Source organism: Bos indicus x Bos taurus, chromosome 8 (genome assembly GCF_003369695.1).
Source record: "Bos indicus x Bos taurus breed Angus x Brahman F1 hybrid chromosome 8, Bos_hybrid_MaternalHap_v2.0, whole genome shotgun sequence".
In the NCBI taxonomy this organism is placed as follows: Eukaryota; Metazoa; Chordata; class Mammalia; order Artiodactyla; family Bovidae; genus Bos; species Bos indicus x Bos taurus.
The window spans coordinates 84346604-84366307 of NC_040083.1; the positions used below are offsets into that span (position 1 = coordinate 84346604).

The 19704-nt window shown below is 49.2% G+C and overlaps 1 protein-coding gene across 8 annotated transcripts in view; it reads left to right on the forward strand.

Moving 5' to 3' along the window:
* The window catches only part of FGD3 (FYVE, RhoGEF and PH domain containing 3), a 65526-nt gene that overhangs the window by 17364 nt on the left and 28458 nt on the right, over positions 1-19704 (forward strand). The window contains exons 1-4 of one of the 8 annotated variants that reach the window (XR_003512353.1): positions 6388-6605; positions 15167-15347; positions 15487-15577; positions 16174-16687. Coding sequence is in view for 7 of the 8 variants with exons in the window: in XM_027550315.1 (XP_027406116.1) it covers positions 15564-15577; positions 16174-16687 (528 nt within the window). In the remaining variant the exon portion in view is untranslated. Of the gene's footprint in view, positions 1-6387; positions 6606-15166; positions 15348-15486; positions 15578-16173; positions 16688-19704 lie in introns of those variants that run through there. The other 7 variants (XM_027550322.1, XM_027550314.1, XM_027550317.1 and 4 more) reach the window with 7 other exon arrangements.

Sequence of the window (19704 nt, forward strand, 5' to 3'; positions counted from 1 at the left end):
CAAACTACAGTTTGTAGTCAGATTTCACCAGCATTCAATCTGGGGTATCATATTTTATTTACTATATTGGATTTTTAAATTTAAAAAAAATTTAGACTGGTTTTACTTTCACAGCACTGTTAAGAGGGAAAAGGGATATTCCAATATATTCCCCGCCCCTGAACATACATAGCTTTCTCATCAACAAGGTAGTGGTGCATAGCTTTCCATTAACAACCTCTCCCACCAGAGTGGTACATTTGTTACAACAGAGCAATTGTAACAGATTGAGCAATTGAAGAGAGAATTAGTTTCTCTTTTTATAAGTTTTTTTTTTTTAACAATGTAACTTTTTATATGAAGAAATAAAGCACCTTAATTCTTAATGTTTTTAATGGCATGGGATTGTGAAGAGTCAGACCCGACTGAGGGACTTCCCTTTCACTTTTCACTTTCATGCATTGGAGAAGGAAATGGCAACCCACTCCAGTGTTCTTGCCTGGAGAATCCCAGGGACGGGGGAGCCTGGTGGGCTGCCATCTATGGGGTTGCACAGAGTCAGACACGACTGAAGTGACTTAGCAGCAGCAGCACAACATAATGAATAAATGTTGGTTTTACTATTTTTCATCTTTCTATATTTATAGCAACAGTGAGAGATTTTCAGTGTTCTGACAAAATTTCTAAATGTGCTGGAACAATGGTACTTTCCCCTGTTGGTCAGACTTTGCAGGCCCTTTTCTTGGTTTTGCACTGCTGTGCAGTAGGAGCTGCCTGCTGCCTGGCTCGTTAGAAGGGATTTGCTGATGCCCGCTCTGGGTCACTGTGATGGCAGAGGATACCCCATCAGGGACGCTGAAGTGGTATTGACTGTGTGGTTCTGATCCCCAAGGACACAGGGGGACTGTGGGGCGGAGGTGAGGGGGCACATACAGGGGGCCAGTAGCAATGCTGAGAGTAGGGTCTCTGATGGGAGAACAGTGGAGCTGACAGCTCTTGGACCATCCAGAAGAGTGGCTGCCCCGGGTGTATTCCAAGTTTCCTAGTACCAAAGCAGTGATTGTTCAATGCCCATGGTCCAGAATGGACATCTGATAGCTCACAAGAGTGTCCCAGGAGAGGCTGCTTACACCTACAGTACTGCAGGACAGCAAGAGCTAGTTCAGCTCTGATCAGTACAGGCGAGAGGATGGAGCTACTCCCAGCCCTGCCGCTTCCTGGTGACAAGGAAACTGGAGCCTCTGTTCTCTACCCTGCTATGGTCAGAGGATTTGAGATATTTGAGTGCCCACTCAGAATGTATGTGGGTGGGCTAGGCCTCCCCTTTTCTAGCAGGCGCTTTTCCATTGCTGGTAACCGTGAGTAAAATCTGAATTTGTTCCCACGGAAAAGCGTCTTAAACATCTTCAGAATCTCATATGGGCTCAGTTATGATCTCAAAGCTCAGTGCCACATACAGTACAGGTGAGAGGTGATTTTTGCCCGGAGCTAGTGCTTTTGTTGTCCCCTGTCTGCAGGAAAACCTCAGTGAAGCTTGACCACATGTTTGATTCTGCATGTTCTGGGGCCATCAGATGTCCACAGCCAGTGAAACTTCTGCATGATCAAAGGACCCTGGCAGTTGATCTGATTCTGAGCAGCATTTGGGGTGGGCCAATGGGTGCCAAGTTTCTCACAAATCCAGTCCAGGCGGAATCTGGCTCAGGTATGTGCTTAGTAAATACCAGCTAGGAGAGAAGGGTCTGCTGGCAGGGGTACCAGCAGACAAGAACCATGAAGGGGCACTGGTGATTGTTTGGGAGATGTAGAGCTGGACAGAGAGCAGAGAGGACTGGGATGAACTGGAATCTTCTAGGGCTCTTGTTTGGGTCTCTCTCATCTAATCACAGTGACCTTCAGAAAGGGAGGCATTGCTTCACTTTCATCTCCCAGATATTGTGCAAATTTCCCCTGTGACCATCCCTAACTCACGTCCCCACAGAGAAGGAGTTATGGGAGACACAGTCCAGCTTAGCTCGTCGACAGTCTGGAGTCCAGTCCCCTTCATCTGATGGCTACTGGCCCAACTTCTGTGCATTTGCCTGGCATATGGGGAAGAGCAAACTGGAAGATTTTGAGAACATTTTTTGAGAGGCCACGCCTGAAGGGAGCATGTCATTCCCATTGCCCAGGGCTGGCAACACAGCCCACCATCCACAGGGGAGGTTGGGAGTAATAAGATGTGGTCACTTCACTCTCAGTACTGCTCCATATTCCTCACGCTCAAATAAGTGCGGATAAGACACAACTATATGTGGCTGTTTTATGTTTAATATCCTATACTATAAAAATACCCGTTTTGGATGACCTCTGTGTCCCTTGAGCTGGGACACAACAGGTGTATACACTCCTGGAGTAAACAGTGAATCATGGAGTTCAGGTTTGAGCAGGAAACTAATATACAGAGAGATAAACAAATATATGGAGAGACTCCATAAACCCTAGATTTTACCACCCAAGGTCTCTTTCTTCACTCTTTCCACTGTTCTTTGTGCAGACCTGTTTGTTGAGGGCACAGCAGTAAGGCCAGGTAACAATCACAGGATTGGAGGCACACAAAATGCAACCAACACTCACCTCACAAGTCACTCAGCTTATTGCACACCATCAGGTTACAACACAGTTTAGTCAAAGTAGGGAAAAAATAGGAAAGGGGGTAACAAATCACTCCAGGAGAAAGTCCCGGAAGGAGGTATCTCAGCATGAGCATCAGTCTCTGGGCCAGCAGTGGGTCCCTTGACCAAGCATGAGTGGGAAGTGGCTTTCCTCCTGCAGAGCCTCTGGCAGGGCCATCTGGAACAGCACTCAGCAGTGTGGACTTGGGTCCTCCAGCAAAGGGGCATTAAGTCATTTGGCTTAGTGGTCTGAGCTTTTAAGAAGTCAGTCAGTCAGTAGGTGTAACAGTTACTCCGGGGGTCTTGTCTCTATCAAACAAATATATGGAGTCAAAGTATATGGAGTCAAATATATGGAGTCAAAGTCACCCCTTCTGTTCCCAGTCTTTCCTAGGATGCTACCAAACAAGTGCCTTATCTCTGTTGACACTCTCGATGTATTACACTTAGACACTCAGAGTCCTATGTTGTACATTCAAAACAACTAATACGGAAATTCACATTTGCCACTGTGACTGCATCTTGAGTTATTTAATGTAGCTTAAATTCTATGAGTTTCACACAAGATGAGTAGGAATCATAACACAGAAGAAGTCAAATCATGAGATCTTCCAGGGTTCCTCTCTGACCAGTCCCTTATTCCAAGAGACTGTCGTATCCTCCTCTGTGTGGGCTTGGGCGCTAACCAGCAGCCCCACGTCAGGATATGGGCTGGGCCCCATTCACCGTCCCCCAGACCAGTTTCTCTTGGCTGGCTTGGGGCTCTCTCCCTTTGGATCACCTCTTGAGTGAAATGAATGGATACTTCCCTGGTAGAAAGGTCTCTGCTCACCTACTCTCCCCAGCCTTTGATTACACAAGTTCCCTTTTAGTGACAGCTTTCAGGGTTCCTCTGCCTTCCTTGGATGGGCTGTCCCTCAGTCTTTGCCAGCTGTTGTGCTAGGTGGGGCTGGGAGTTTCTGGGGGCAAAGCAGGGACCATGTGGGAGAGCCCTCATGATCAGCGCTGCTTCCTGTGTGGCAAGCAGCTTGGGGGAGGATGGATGGGCAGAGGGATGCTGTTTGGGGAACCTGGCCTTCCGCTGAAGAGCCTCTGACTCATGAAGCTATTCAGGGTCATGGAGAGTGAATGGCAGAGCCTTCACCATTGTTACCAGGGAACCCTTCAGGGATGAGGACACAGTTTGAACCACCGGGTCATTAATGGAATAATTGGATAGAGAAATAGGACGGTGTGCCGTTAATACCCTGCAGTCATCTCTTCACTTTGGGCTGATGCCCCCTGACCATAAGTCACCCTGTGTGCATTTCCTGATGACCATTTCATATCATTGCATAACGGATCTATTGCCTAATGAAATGTCCAAAACTGAGTGACATAAGAGAACACTTACCAACTCAGTTTTGGTGAGTCAGGAATTTTGGTACAGTTTGTCTCTGGCTTAGAGACTTTAGTGAGGTCGTAGTCTTACCCAAAGACTTGACTGGGGCCAGGGGTGCCCTTCCAGGTGATTCACGACCTCATGGCAAGTTGGTGCTGGCTGTTGGCTGAGGGCCCAGCTCCTCCCCACATGGGGCTCTCCGCAGAGCAGCTTGAGCATCATCATGATATGGTGGCTGGCTCCCCCAGAGTAAGTACCCCAAGAGAGAAAGGCAGAAGCTGCAGTGTGGTGACTGACCTGGCCTCAGAAGTTACCCTTGATATTTCTGTGGTGTCCTATTGACTGCATTACTGCATCAACCCTATTCAAAGTGGGCACAGCTGCAGCAGAGCAGGGTCACCAAGATCCCTCTTGGGGCATGGCTGCCACAAACATGCTTCTTGTTGGAGGGGGTCAGCCACATCCCGGTGGAGAATCTCCTCCCCCACCCAGGATGAGAGGGCACTTTACCCCCGTTCTTCTTTTCAGCGTATTCCACCACCACATGACCCATGGATCATTACACTTGGTCTGCTGCTGTGCTGCCAGGCTTCATCTCTGCCTTCTTGGGCCATTTCTGTACAGCAGAGATCTGGGCTTGGGTCTCCAGGTCCTGATGAGGTCCCCTTGCCAGTCTTCTGCCTTAGGGATGTCAACAAGGGGAAGGGCTGTGCTGGGTGATGGTGGCAGGCACTGTCCTTGCCAGCCTGGACTGGAAGCACTTGGATAATTGATCTACCCCAGGCCAGGCTCTCTTTCTTCACAAAACTCCAACCACGCATCCTGTATTATCTCAATTTTATGAGAAGAATTGGGGCTCCAAGGGGCTTAGTGATGTATGGAGGTGACACACCCCATCAGCCAGGATATGAAACCAGGTACCCCTGAGACATAGGCTGCCCTCTTTTCCATCACCTGCTGACTGAGCTGCTCTGAGTCCACAGTAATGGCTGGGGGCCAGGTGGAACTTATCTTAACGTTGGTCTTCAGATTCCTGGAGAAGATGCACTCATGTATTCTGGAGCTGGACCTGGGTCCAAGGTGGTCCTATCCGTAGGGCCTGGCACATGGTGGATTTCACTGCAACGAGTCATGGAGGTGAGCAAGAGCTTATCAGTGTCTTAGTCGTAGAATTCTTCGTCTTTGGTTGAAAGGAAGACTATCTGGAGGTGAAAGTGGGTAGCATCTCTCAGACTACCCCCTTCCAAACAACTGGTAAATATTTAGAAGAACAGAGGGTGGAAGCAAATCCCCTCTCCAGCTGGTGTGGGCATCCCTTGGAAACCCATGGAGAAACATGGCTGTGTGGTCTGCCAAGGGGGGTCAGTGTGGACTGGAGAAATTATCTCATTAACTGGCCCCTTCAATGGTCTCATTCGTTATACTCACATGGTCCCTGTGTGTGAGGTACTGCCTCTGAGGGGGCTCTATTGTGACCCCCATACAACAAGGAAACCAAGGTCCAGAGAAATCTCTTTGCTTTTTAAAAAACATATAAGGCTGGATGAAGAATCCATCATTTAAACTGGACCAGAATTTGTGGTCTAAGCCTTGCAGCAATCTTGTATCTTCATATATTTACTTTTCACTCTAAAAGTCATGGAGCCCTCTCTGTAGGTGCTAGGAAGGGCTGGATCTGGCTGGAGCAGCCAGATCATCAAATATGGAACAGGTTTCCTCAGGAAATTGGGGTGGGGGTGGCGACTGGCTTCACCCCTGGGAGCACCTTGAAACAATCCACTTTCAATTTTCCAATAGTTTATGGCCATTTTCATTGTTCCCATCCAAGAAAATTCAAGAAAGCCTCTGGTGGCCCATTGGGCCTTTTCTTTGATCTAGGAGCCACAGCCTGTATGGTCTGGAGCCAACCCCACTACTCAGGCACTGCTGCTGCTGCTGCTGCTGCTAAGGCACTTCAATCGTGTCCGACTCTGTGCGACCCCATAGACGGCAGCCCACCTGGCTCCCTCATCCCTGGGATTCTCCAGGCAACAACACTGGAGTGGGTTGCCATTTCCTCCACCAATGCATGAAAGTGAAAAGTGAAAGTGAAGTCGCTCAGTCGTGTCTGACCCTTAGCGACCCCATGGACTGCAGCCTACCATGCTCCTCCATCCATGGGACTTTCCAGGCAAGAGTACTGGAGTGGGGTGCCATTGCATTCTCCAACTCAGGCACTGAACCCACTAGATACCCACTGAGTGCCCCCTCTCTGAAGGTTTGAGAGACGGGCACCTGGAAGTCTGCTTAGAAAAACAGATAGAGGCAGAGGCAGGACGGCTGTAGCCTCCACACCCGGAACCACTTGGGGCACGCAGAGCAGTCGGTTAAACTTTAACCCACCTTGCGGCCAGCATCGCCTGGTCCTCGGACAGCATTCCAGCCGGTTGGGGCTGTATCTTTTTGTATGTGAGGGAAGGGAAGAACCAGTGCGGAAATGCAAATGCACTGTCGTTTAGTGACCCATATTGCGAAAACCAGCAAAAGGAAGTTGTGTTTTGCTGCTGCCTGAAGTCAGTCCTGGAGAGAAGTACGTGCGCCACAGAAGACAGGTGAGTGGTGCTGGCTCTGGGGTCTTTGCCAGCCCAGAGAGCCTCTGCTGGTCCCTTAAGGGGCACTTCTGGGGTCAGGGAAAGTTCAGAGCAGTAGTCATTTGGGGTCGGATGTCTCTAAGGCAGGAAGCTGCCGTGGTGGCGCCGAGCAGTGTCTTGTGTCCCTTTTGTCTTCCTGTGGTGCCTCTGGCATGATTTGTAGCAAGTCGTTGAGCAGTGAGTGAGCACACTGCTGAGTGTCCTGTGGCAGTTTAGACTCTAGCAAAGATGAACTTGAGGGCCGGGGTCCCCGAATAGACTGGACCTATGGAAGAAGGATAAGTGGTCCCAAACACAGTCCCTAGAGACTGTGGGGCTTCAGAAGATTCCGCTGCAATCTGCATTTTAGGTCCTGACAGGGCCTGTCTATGATGGGCTGCTAGGAGGGAAGACTGAGCCTGTCAGGGCCTCTTCCGAACCTCATACTGTGCCCAGAGAGTGCAGGGTGGTGGCCAGGCCACCTTGACCTCGGGGAGGTGGCCAGGCCACCTTGACATCGGGGAGGGTGATGGGCAGCCATGGGGTACCAGAGGCAGCTGTGTTTGTGCTGGTTGTACTGAGGGGGCATGTTCTAGGGCACGACTGTACCCAGAGCACTAGGCTCCCAGGACCCTGTGGCGTTTGCAGTGTGGGAGTCCCTCTGATTGCAGACCATCAGCCCGTTTACAGTTTCTCGGGGTCAGTGAGGTGCTATGGATTCCCCTTGGGAGGTGGAAAGATGGGTCTGGGGTTTTCACTGGAGGAGGGAACCGAGGAGTATGTGGCAGCAGGTAGCTGGTATCCTGGTGATGTTCATGGCCCACGGGGACATTTGGCTTGCAGTCCCTCCCCCAGCTCTGTGACTATGGGCCACTGATTCTACCACCCAACTTTCCCATATGTGAAGTGGGATCTGAGTGGTACCAGGCTCCAGAGGTGAGCACAGCCCTGGGAGGCTGGGTGTGCTCAGGGAAGCTCTGCTGTTACTCACACTAGTCCTCAGACAAGTCCCACAGTGACTTTGCTCCACCACTCTTTTAGGAGAGGAAGCTGAGGGCCACAGAGAAACTGAGGCCCATCACTTGCCCAAGACCATGGACTGTAAGCTGACAACCTGGGCCCAAACTCAAACCTTTGGAGCCTGAAAATTTGATTGGCAAGTGGCCCTGGGGCTGGGTGGGGCTGGGTGCTGAGGGGAGGAAGTGGTTTGTCTTCGGCTGGGTAGTTGCAGGAGGCCAAGGCCCTGGTTCCGCAACTTGCGCTGACGTCTGTTTCCACACAAAACCAGCACCTCTGAATATGCAGTGGCCCCCAAAGCTGGACAGGACTCTATGCTCTGCACACACAGAAGCCTAGACTGCAGTAGGTCTGTTGAGGTTAGAGCTGAGATGAGGTGTTGAGCAAGGCCCCAGAGGAAAGGTGAGGCCTTTCTGCCCTGAGCCCCTTGAGAGCCGAGGGTGGGGGTTGTTGCTGGACTCAGAACAATGATCACAGAAGAGTCTCCAGGAGTACACCAGGATCACGGTCAAGTGCCAGGAGCACTTGTCTTGCTGCATCTTTGCCATCTGCTCCAGGTGGGCTCTGATGACCCCACTGACAGATGAGGAAACAGGTCCATGGAAAAGGGGATGAGCCTGGGAGTAAAAATGTAACCTTCAAGCAGTATTGACCATAGCACAGATGTGAAACCCAAACCTGAATGGGGTGTCGCTCACCTGCATGACCCCTGGCTGCCTACAGCTATGAGATCCATCCTGGCTCCAACCCCCAAATCCTGTCCCCTCCCCTCTGGGCTCACACACCTAGGCACACTGCCACCTCTTCAGATGGCATGACTCACTCTTGTTTGCTTTGTGCCCTTCCCTCTGTCTGGGACACTGGTCCCTCTGCCTGTGATACTGCTCTCTCTGTCTGAGATATTGTTCCCTCTACTTAGGATGCTGTTTCCTCTGTCTGGGTTCCTGTCCCCTGTCTGAGCCCCTGTGTGTGGTGGTGATGACTGGTTGCCTAGGTTCCCAGTGAAGTGGATGGTAACCTACCTTGTACATCAGTTCTACGGGGTTTTGTGGGGGCTACTTGGAGCCCCTTGGTGCCCAGGACACAGAGCTCTTGCTGGTACAGCCATGCGGCTTTGGGGAGGTGAATCCACCATCTAGGCCTCCGTTTCACTGTAATTACCTGACAGGGTCACTGTGCAGTTAGATGAGATGATGTGGGGCTGTCAAGTGACGGACGGTAGGAGATGGAGTTTAACCTTCTGTAATCTTGATTTGCATTTTGTATTTTCAAAAATTTGGACTTGACTAAAGCATATTTTTGTAGGGCTATGTAAAAGTACATATTAGAAGGAAATAAAACTGACGTGCTGATTCAAATTCATCTATTCACTTACTCACTGAACATGCTTACTGAGCCCTGCTATTTGCCAGGTGGCAGACCACACGAAGGAGGTAAGATTTCCACCTGTGTGGTCTGCAGCCGGCGGGGAGTGGAGTGGGGAGGTGTGGGTGAGCCTGGCAGGTGGGAGCTATGGAGGAGGGGGTTCTCTTCTGAGGAAGGCCTATCACAGAGCAGGGAATGAGCGCGGGGAGCTGGGCTAGGCTGTTCCTCCAGAGGGAGGGCCTTGAAAGCCCCCCAAAGTGGCTCAGTGTGGAGGGAGAGGCAGAGTCATGTCTGTGTTAGGGTTTTCAGTATCAACTGGAAGCTGTTGGAAAGTTCTTATCCATTTTGATTCATTGCTTTTTTAAATAAAAATTTTAAACACAATCAAAAGTAGAGTGGAATATTTGTGAGCCCAGGGTGCCCCATGGGAGAGGTCAGAATGGAACAAGGAGCCCCTGTTGCCTCATCCTGAGTGTGGGCCTAGGGATCTTGGATGCTGTGGGGATAAACTCTTTTCCCAAAAAACTTTATTATAAAACATTTTAAAAATACAGCAAAGCTCCAATAATTTTGCAGTGCTCACTCCTGGGATTCTACTTGCTTTATCATACATCTAGCTGCCTATGCAAGAAAGGATTTTACTTTTTATTTCCAAGGTTGTGGTTTTATTTCTGTAGTTGCTTTTGATGTATGGCAATGCATAGTGTCTGTAGTATTTATATTTGTTCTCCTTCTAGATAAAAGTAAAAACAGAAACAAAATATGAATCAGAAATAAACATAAAAATTTAAAAATAGAAAAAAAAAAGGAAATAAAGAAGAATAGTAAATATATACATAAGCAAAAAGATTAAGTTGAAGCAGTACAGGGACTTCCCTGGCAGTCCAGTGGTTAAGACTCCACGCTTTCACTGCAGGGGGCATGGTTTGGAGCCTGGGTTGGTGAACTGAAATCCCTCATGCCATGCAGCACGGCCAAAGAAGAGAGAAAGAAACATCACAGTGATCTGTTTCCCAGACACACCTGCCTGCATACAGCGCAGCTCTGCACGTGGGCCTTCTAGTCACAGCTCCTTACACTGTACCCAGTGCGTTCTTGGGCTTGCTTTCGCTGAACTTCTGTTAACTCAGCTCTGGGCACATGTCATCACTACTGGACTCATTGTGTGATTTTGCCAACTCCTACTGTAGCTGAACAGGCCCTGTGATGGGGAACTAGGAGCTTCAGGTGATGCTAATGGCTGGAGGTCATCAGCCTGGTGAGGTGTCCTGCCCATCTTTGTCTGTTAGGACCACTAAAAAGCGATGATATAGCCAGTTGGAGGTAGAGTGTTGTGTGCTGCCTCGGGCTTTAAGAACCTTTGTGGGACTGTTGTTGGGTCCAGTGCTGTTGACCAGTCTCCTTTCCTCCTCGCTCTGCTAGCCCCATCCTGCCTTGAAGTCCCATTGACCCCCACTGAATTTTGAAGCATATGGCACCCCAGTGTCTGTGTCCATGTCTGGGTTCTCAGCACACAGGATGGAGACCACAGACTGTACCAGCCAGAGCATTTCCTAGGCTGAGGCCCCAAGACAAGTATTGTGCTTCTGGATCCTAACTCTGGAGTGCAGGCACCTCTGGGTCATGGAACAGCTTTGCAGACATGCCATCGATTGTTGCATCTGGCAGGGCCTGCACAACCAGACCTTTGTCACTGCTGATAGAGCCTTGTAGGTTTCTGCAGCCTTATCCCCCAGCCTGCAACCTGCATGTAGGTGTGTGCAGCATAGCAGTTTCTTGTATTGCCCCATGGTGCTCTCAGTACTATTTGGATTACCTCCTTCACGTAACCAACCACCCCACTGAGCACTATCATCTCTCACGATTCTGGGACTGGTGGGGTGCATTCCAGTGGCCCTCATTCAGGGTTTCTCTGGGACTGTAGCCAGTCAGGGCTAGAACTGTTTCAAAGGCTTCCTCTCAGGCTCATATGTCTGATGGCTGCTGATAGCTGTCATCTGGGGCCCCATGTTCAGGGGCTACTAAGCCATGTCAGTGACAAAGCTGCGGAGATGCCTGCCCACCTGGGGCCTCCAAGGTACCAGGTGACAGGCAGCAAGTGAGATGGGCATAGTGTTGATTTTAGTGGGAGCTCCTGCACTGTATCCGTAGTGGGGACGTCCAGCGTCAGGTGGAGCGGAATTGTGGCCCGTATGCAGGACTATCCCTGCCTGTCTCAGGCAGCTGCCAAGCAGTTTGGGGACTCCAGGGCAGGGACCACACCCCTCCTGCCACCCTATCCATTGGCTGCACAATGCACTCGGTAGTGGGGCACATTTAATTTCTCTGTACTTCTCCAGTCCCCACACCTCTCCTGGTCCCAGGTTTGGGGCCTTTGATACTGGCTGGTGGCAGCCTTGGGTGTCAGGGGCACTGGGCCCTGGGCTGAGTTCAGTAGCTGGGCTCTCTCAGCTCAGAGAGCTCGGGGCTTCAAAGAGAGAGGTGAGTGGCTGGGAAGACAGAAATGACAAATGCTCCTTGGCTCCTGCATGGTTTTACATCTTTGGCCTTGGGCATGTCAGAATGAGCCTGGAACCCAGTCCAGGGGGTTCAGAGCAGCATGTCTGGTAGACTCAGCTCCTGGGTGCTGATTCCCCTAGGCCACATGGTCAGGATCAGCTTTGGCATCCTTGTCTGAGACATGGAATGTCACCCACCTTGGTGACTACAACTGAGCAAGCATACAAAAGCGCTCAGCATGTCCCCAGACACATGGAGTATGTGTGTGTGTGTAATTGGATGTATGTTTATGTGTGTCTGTGTGTGCATGTGCATGTGTGTAAGTGTGTGTGTTTACATGTGTGTGTGTGGTGGGCACCCTTGCACGTGTGTGTCCTCGACCCTAACCCTCCCTCAGCCCTCCGCTCCTCTGAGCTGTGAGGAGGGGAGGCTATAACTGGACTGGCCTGTCCTGTGCTCACCTTGGCCTTAGAAAGGGAGACCAGCTGAGGCTGCGGGCTGTACCCTGCAGCTTCCTAGTCAGATTAGAGGGTGGTCTCAGCTCTTCTGCAACCAGAACCGCCCTCCACCAGGTACTCTGCTCCCTGGAGGGCATCTTTATGCCGAGCCCTGGGTTTCCCAGTCTGGCCAAGCCTTGATCAGCTGCCCTTGCACAAAAACCCTTGGAAGGTAAGATGGCCACACCTGAAGGACCTCCAGAGAAAGGGTACAATTCCTCTCCTTGATGGGGATCCAGGGAAGCCAGGCTGCTGCAGCCTCCCCAGGCTCTGGGCCTGCCACACCTCCTTACCACTGTTCTTTGCATAGTTCATTGTCCCTTCTGTAACAAGGAAAATGACACTGGTGAATGTTAGCAACTCACCAAGTCTGTGTAACTCAGAGGTATCACCTTCCCTGAAGTATAGTCAGCATACAATTAACTTCATGTTTAAGACGTACGATTGGATGTTCCAACATACACACACGTACACACACACATGTGATGAGCACATCTGTCAACTCTGCAAGGCTTCCTTGTGTTCCATTGTAACCCCCACACCGCACCTACCCCTCCATCCAGGCAACATCCTGGTCTGCTTTCTGGCATCACATGTTAGGGTACATTTCCTAGAATTCTATGTAAATGGAAAAACAAGTAGACACCTTTTTCTTTGTCTTTTTTTCACTTGAAATAATTTTTTCTAGATTCATCCTTATTATTGAGAAGTATTTCCTTTTCCCCTCAGTGATCCAAAGGCTTGTGTAGAATTGATATCAACTTTGGTCATTTTTTTTTCTCAAGTATTTTTCAAGCTCACTCCTTTTTTAACACTCCACATATGTATTCTGGTTACACACATATTATGCTGTTCATAGTTTTTCTGCATCTCACAATTCATTCTCTCTCTTTCATTTTAGAAAGCTTCTATAGTCTCTCCAAACTCACTAATTTTTCTTCTTTAATATCTAATCTGCCATCAGTCCCTTCCAGGGGGTTTTGATCTCACATCTTGTGGTTTCCATCTTTAGAAATTGGATATGCATCTTTTTTTATTTTCCATTGTCTCTGCTGACCTTTTGAATATACAGCAGGTACTGCTGCTGTCTTAAAGACCTTGTCTGCTAATTCTAGCATCTGTATCAGATATGGGTCAATTTCAATTCATTGACTTTTCCTCCTCACTGTGGGTTGTGTGTATCTGCCCTCTATGTCTGGTAATTTTTGGTTGGATTCCAGACACTGTAGATTTCACCTTATTAGATTCTGAATATGTCTGTGCTTCCATAATTGCTCTGGAGCATTGTTTAGCGATGCTATTAAGTTGCTTGTTAACAGAGGGACTTGCCTGTTAAAATTCGTCAGTGTCTGTTAGGTGGGACCTGAGTAGAGCTCACTGTGGGGCTAATTATGCACCCACACTGAGGCAAGACCCTTCCAAGTTAGCTAAGTCCCTGTGGGTACTGGGGTTTTCAGTCTGGCTGGTGGAAACAGGCTTACTCCCTGCCTTGTGTGAGCCTGAGTTGGCGTTCCCTCTGATCCTCTCTGGTAGTTCTCTCTCAAGTCTTGTAGTTCCCTTGCACACGCACTGAGCTATCCCGAGGGCCCCCGTCAGTCTCCGTGTTCCCTCACTGCAGATCTCTCTCTAGCCCTCTACCCTGTGACGTCCAGCTGCTTTGGTGTTCCTGGATGCCCAGGTCTGTCTCCTCACTCAGGGGTCGACCTGGGATCCCCTTCTCCAGGCAGAAAGTTGGGGTGACGGAGGGCTCACTGCACATGTTTCCACCTTCAGAAGCACTGCCCTTTGCTGCCTGCTGTAAGGTGTCTCTCAAACTGCTGTTTTGTGTGCTTTATCCATGATTTAGTTGTTTCAGGTGAGAGAGTAGCTCCAGTTTATTCAATCTTGACCAGAACCAGGAGGCCCTGAGGTGTGATTGCAGCAGGCTCAACCTGGCACCGGATGGCGGCATTAGACATGCCAAAGCTGAGTGTGTGGCCTGAATTCCATCTGGCATATTTTTACTGCTGTGTCATGTCTGATTTCTGGAAACTGGAGATTATCTTCTGTGCTATGAGAAGAATGCGGCAAAGCATGCATTTTCTGTTTAGAAATATTGATATTCCTCCCCATTAAGTTCTTGAGGAATGTGGCGGTAGCAATACTAAATGTGCACCCTGCACTGATTTTGGAGTCACTTGACTCAGAAGAAATCTGATTACACTGGGAGACAAGAGGGCAGGAGACCCACAGGGGCTGGATCTTTGCTTGGCTTCTGGGGCCTCACCAGCCCTCAAGGCCATGTGCGTGCAGAGGTGGGTCACACTTCTCTTCTGAGCACACTCTGCCAGGAGGCCCTTCTGTTGCATGGGTGGCCAAGGGTCAGGCTTCAGGACACCTTTTTGATTGTGTGTCTGGAGGGGAGGGGGACCTGTGCCTCCACTGATGGTTCTTTATTTTGTTTAGTGAGGGAGGAAGACCATGTGTGAAGAAGCCACTGACAGCAGTTGATTGCCTGTGACTGTGAGCACAAGGAGTGCATGTGTCTGGGAGGGCCTGCTGGGTCCCCTCAGTCATGATGGCACTGCACACTCGAAGGGACCCTTTCTCCCTGAGTCATGGCATGGCTGGGGACAAGCTCAATTCTGGCCCCAGTTTTAAGCCAGCCCTAGAGGCAATGGCAAGCCACTCCAGTACTCTTGCCTGGAAAATCCCATGGACGGAGGACCCTGGTAGGCTGCAGTCCATGGGGTCGCTACTAGTCGGACACGACTGAGCGACTTCACTTTCACTTTTCACTTTCATGCATTGGAGAAGGAAATGGCAACCCACTCCAGTGTTCTTGCCTGGAGAATCCCAGGGATGGGGGAGCCTGGTGGGCTGCCGTCTATGGGGTCGCACAGAGTCGGACACGACTGAAGCGACTTAGCAGTCGTAGCAGCAGCAGTAGAAGCTGCTACATGCCACGGCCGTTGTCGTACATGTTTCCCTGGGCTGGGGGCCAGGGAATCAGCCATGCTCCATCCACCCATAGGCCTCTACGACCTGCTCAGGGGTCCCCTGCACTGAGCGGTGGCCTGAAGCTGCCCTTTCATCTTCTCCCTGGAGAACTAGGTCTGTCACCCAGGTTGCTCTGTGCCAGTGGAGGACGTGGTTAACGTTCTCTTTTCACCTTTTTTTTTTCAGAACCTCGTGAACTGCTCCACTTCAAAACTGCTGGGCAAGAAAAAGATTTTCAGCAAATCCTGCCCCCCCTCAGTCTCGTGCAAGGCCTCGGCTGGCCAACCCAAAGGACCCAGAAAGCAGCTGGCAGGGAGCCTGGCACCTGCCCTTCACCTCAGTGCCCTGTGGAGTCTGCCAGCCTCAGGTAACCCACCTGTTGCCCAGGAATAAGTGGCTGCTGTTCCTGGTCCCTGACTCCTCTGCAGCTCCACTCTTCAAGTAGAAGATTTGGGGGGATCTCAGTCTCCTGCAGTCTAGTCTCACCTTTGACCCTCTCTGTGCAGGTCTGACACTTGACTGACTGACACTCGAAGGGGCGTTTCCTCCACAAGGTTTTCCAGAAGAGGCACCATGTGAGAGCATGAAACAGCCCCAGTGCGTAAACGCAGCAGCAGGAGGAATTTGGGACCAAGATCCAGGCTCCTCAGCCCCTGGGTCTCTGGAAAGTGTCAGGTCACCTGTCAGACAGAATATCTACAGTGATATTGAGGGAGGGTCCTGATGGGGATCCTGCCTCACCTCAGAGCTACCTTGAGGATAGTGTCACGGATGCCAGAGCAGGGTGCAGACCAGATCCACTGTGCCCAAGATGGCTACTGCTATTATTTTATGCGTTTATTTCTAATTCATCGAGGAGCAGGTAGCTTCATGATACAGGATTCATTCCTCCCTCTCCTGTCTTTTTCTTTCACCCTCTTTTTTCTTTCCTTTCTTCCTCCTTCCTTCCTTTGTCTCTTTTTCTCTTTCTTTCTCCCTCTCTCCCTCCCTCCATCCCTCTCTCTCTTCCTTCTTTCTTTATGAAGAGATTAATTTTTAAAACAAAATGCTTTGTATTTGCCATTGCCCGAAAACCAGCTGAGGGTGACAGGGGTGCTCAAGTGCAGCTGCATGTTGACTTTCTCCAGAGGGCCCTCCCTGGGGGCTGGTCCACAGCCCAGCTGGCATTGACTGCACTCATTTCTCCCTGACAGGAAGCCCCCAGCCAGCCCCTCACAGAGATCAGAGAACTCAGCTTTGAGGATGGAGCCAGGAAGGGGGTCCTCAACACCCTCGGCCCCCAGTGCCACCATGGAGGAGCCAGATGCTGGGCCTAATAACTCCTCCCTGGAGCAACCAAGCACAGACCCAGGGAAGCTCCCAGCGCTCCCTGTCGGGCCTGGAACTCACCACGGGGAGCTTGCCTCTGGGAGCCCTGGCAGCCAGGCCTCTGCTGGGGACATGAGCTCAGTGGGTGAGGCGAGCAGCTCTAAGATCCCTAACCGGGACAGCGGGATAGACAGCCCATCCTGCAGCGTGGTCAGCGAGCACTTCTGTGAGGACAGCGGCGAGGCGGGCCCAGGTACCATCATCAAAGGGCCACACCCGGGAACAGCCCTGGGCAGCAAGTCTCCACAGGAGGAGGCTGATAGCGATGCAGGCGAGGGGAGCAGTGAGGAGCCAGACCCTGAGAACAACCCTTCTAAGGTTGACATGGATCCAGCCAAGGTAGGTCACCTTCCTGTACCAGGTATCAGGGGCTGCAGGGCCCTCCTCTGAGGGTATTGGAGGTCCATAGGGCCATCACTTACTTACATCACTTACTGGTGCCAGTAGCAGGGTGCACACTCAAACACCACTCTCAAAGAAGCCCCCACAATGGGTTGGTGGGCAGGCCCGAGGGCAGGACCATGCAAGCAGGGGTCTCCCCAACACATCAGGCAATGATGTCTCTCCTAAGCTTCAGTTCCATGGCCACACAGTGTCCCAGTCTTAATGCAAACAGCGCTGCCACCAGCTCTGTTCACCAATGCTTGCTGCCTGCCTTGCAGAGCCCCCATGAAGAAGGCAGCGTGGTTATCATGTTGTTTTATGAATGGGAAAACACTAGTGTTGCACATGGGGTGTACAGAGGCAGGAAGGGAGCCCAGGCATGGGAGTAGAGCCCCATGCAGATGGCCCAGGGAAGCAGGTATGCTCATGCATGTGGCTCAGTGTTAGAGAAAGCTCATCTGTGTCCCTTTAGCATTTGGGGCTCTGGGCTCTGCACTGGGACTCATGGGGACATGGGAGTAAAGCTGATAGCCCTGGCTTAGAGGGACTGCATGTGCATGGGAGGAGAACAGCGTAGGTAAGCTGCAAGTGACTAGGTCTCAAGAGAAGCACAGGCGGCCTTTGGTTGGAGATGGTATTGACAAACATGGCTGCATCAAGAGGCAGGTTTGTGGGCAAACGGCAGCCACAGGCCTATGCTGTTGTAAGCCAAAGTCTCAGCAAGTGGGCTGGGGGCATATTTTAATCTAGGTTTTATTATTATTCAGAAATGACAAAGCCAACAAATCAGGAAATGACTTATGTGTAAAGACAGTTTATTACTCATAGCTCATGAAAAGAGGGGGTACATGATACCAAGGAGAACCAGAGAGAAACTCACCAGGGTGGGTCAGGAGACAGAGGGGTTGGAAATTGTGAGCAAGAATCTTTTTTAATCACTTAATGATTTTTTTTTAATTGAAGTATAGTTGATGTACAAGTACTATTTAAGTTACAGTAGAGTCTTGATTGTGATTTCTGATGAGATGGATGGGTGAGACAGAGTAAGCAGGCTTAAGATTGGCCAGTCTGAATAATTTCAGTGGGCTCTGTGTACAGGGGCTGTCCCTGGATACCTCACACCTGGTCCTGTGTGATTCAGAAAAGATGGTTGGATGTGGGCTCTGGATGGGTTGGTTTGCACTTGAAAGACACTTTTTGTCTTGCTGGTGAATTCTTTATATCTCTAGGAATTAGTGTATCCTGGGAGGGACAGTATCTCCAGGGTCAGCAAGGCCCCAAAACTTTGGTATTAAGATAATATTGGTCTTGTAGAATGAGTTAGGCAGTGTTCCTCATTCTTTGAATTTTTTGGAAAAATTTGAGAACAATTGGTGTTAATTTCCCAGTGAAACCATCTGGTCCTGGGCTTTTCTTTGTTGGGAAGTTTCTTTATTGTTTATTTAACCTCCTTATTTGTTATTGGTCTGTGCATATTTTCTATTTCTTCATGATTCAGTCTTGGTAGATTGTGTTTCTAGGAATTTATCTATGTCTTCTTCTAGTTTATTCAACTGTTGGCATTTAATTGTCCATCTCTATGATTGTATTCTGTGGTATCGGTTGTAATGTTTCCTCTTTCATTTTATTTATTTGATTTCTATCTCATTTTTTGGTTTGTCAATTTTGTTCATCTTTTCAAAAAACAATTCTTAGTTTTGTTGTTTTTTTTTTTTTAGCGTATTTCTACTCTCTGTTCCGTTTATCTCTGCTCTAATCTGTTAGTTACTTCCTTCTGACTCCCTTGAGTTTAGTGTGTTATTTTTCTAATCTTGAGGTACAAAGTTAGGTTGTTGATTTGAGATCTTTCCTCCTTATACACGCATGCATTTACAGCTATAAATGCCCCTCTTAGCACTGCTTTTCCCACATTCCATAAGCTTTGATATGTTGTGTTTTCATTTTCATTTGTCTCAAGCTATTTTCTAATTTCCTTTGCAACTTCTTTGACTGTTGTTTAAGAGTGTACTATCTAATTTCCAGAAATCTGTGGATTTTCCAGGTTTTCCTGTGCTATTGATTTCTAGTTTCATTCTGGTGTGATTGGAAAAGATAAATCATATGATTTCAATCTTCTTCAATTTGTTAATATTTGTTTTGTGGCCTAACACATGGTCTGATCTTGAGGGTTTCCATGTGCACTTGAGAAGAATGTATGTTCTGCCATTATTAGATGGAGCACTCTACATATGTCTGTTAGGTTCATTCGGACACTGTTGTTCAAATCCCTTGCTTCTTTATTGATATTTTGCATGTCCTATCCAGTATTGAAAGTACTGAAGTCTCCTACTGCTATTTTGTTGTAATCAGCTTCTTTCTTCTAATCTGTCGAAGTTTGCTTCATATATTTAGGTGTTATAAGGTAAAGAACCTGCCTACAATGCAGGAGACCCAGGTTGGATTCCTGGTTTGGGAAGATCCCCTGGAGGAGGAAATGGCAACCCACTCCAGTATTCTTGCCTGGAGAATCCCATGGACAGAGGAGCCTGGTAGCCTACAGTCTACGGGGTTACAAGAGTCGGACATGACTCAGCAAGTAAACCACCCCCACCATGAGGTTTAATGCATATTTATAATTTTTCTATCTTCTTGGTGAATTGATCCTTTTATCATTATATAATGTCTTTGTATTGTGTAAGGTTTTTTATTTAAAGTCCATTTTGTCTGATGTAAGTAGGCCACTCCTGATCTATTTGTTGACCATTTCCATGAAATATCTTTTTACATCTTTCAGCCTATGTATATCCTTAAGTCTAAAGTGAGTTTCTTCTGTGTGTTTAGTCACTCAGTTATGTTTGATTCTTTGTGACTCCATGGACTGTAGCCTGCCAGGTTCCTCTGTCCATGGAATTTTCCAGGCAAGAATATTGGAGTGGGTTGCCATTTCCTCCTCCAGATCTTCCCAACCCAGGGATCAAGCTCTCCTCTCCTGC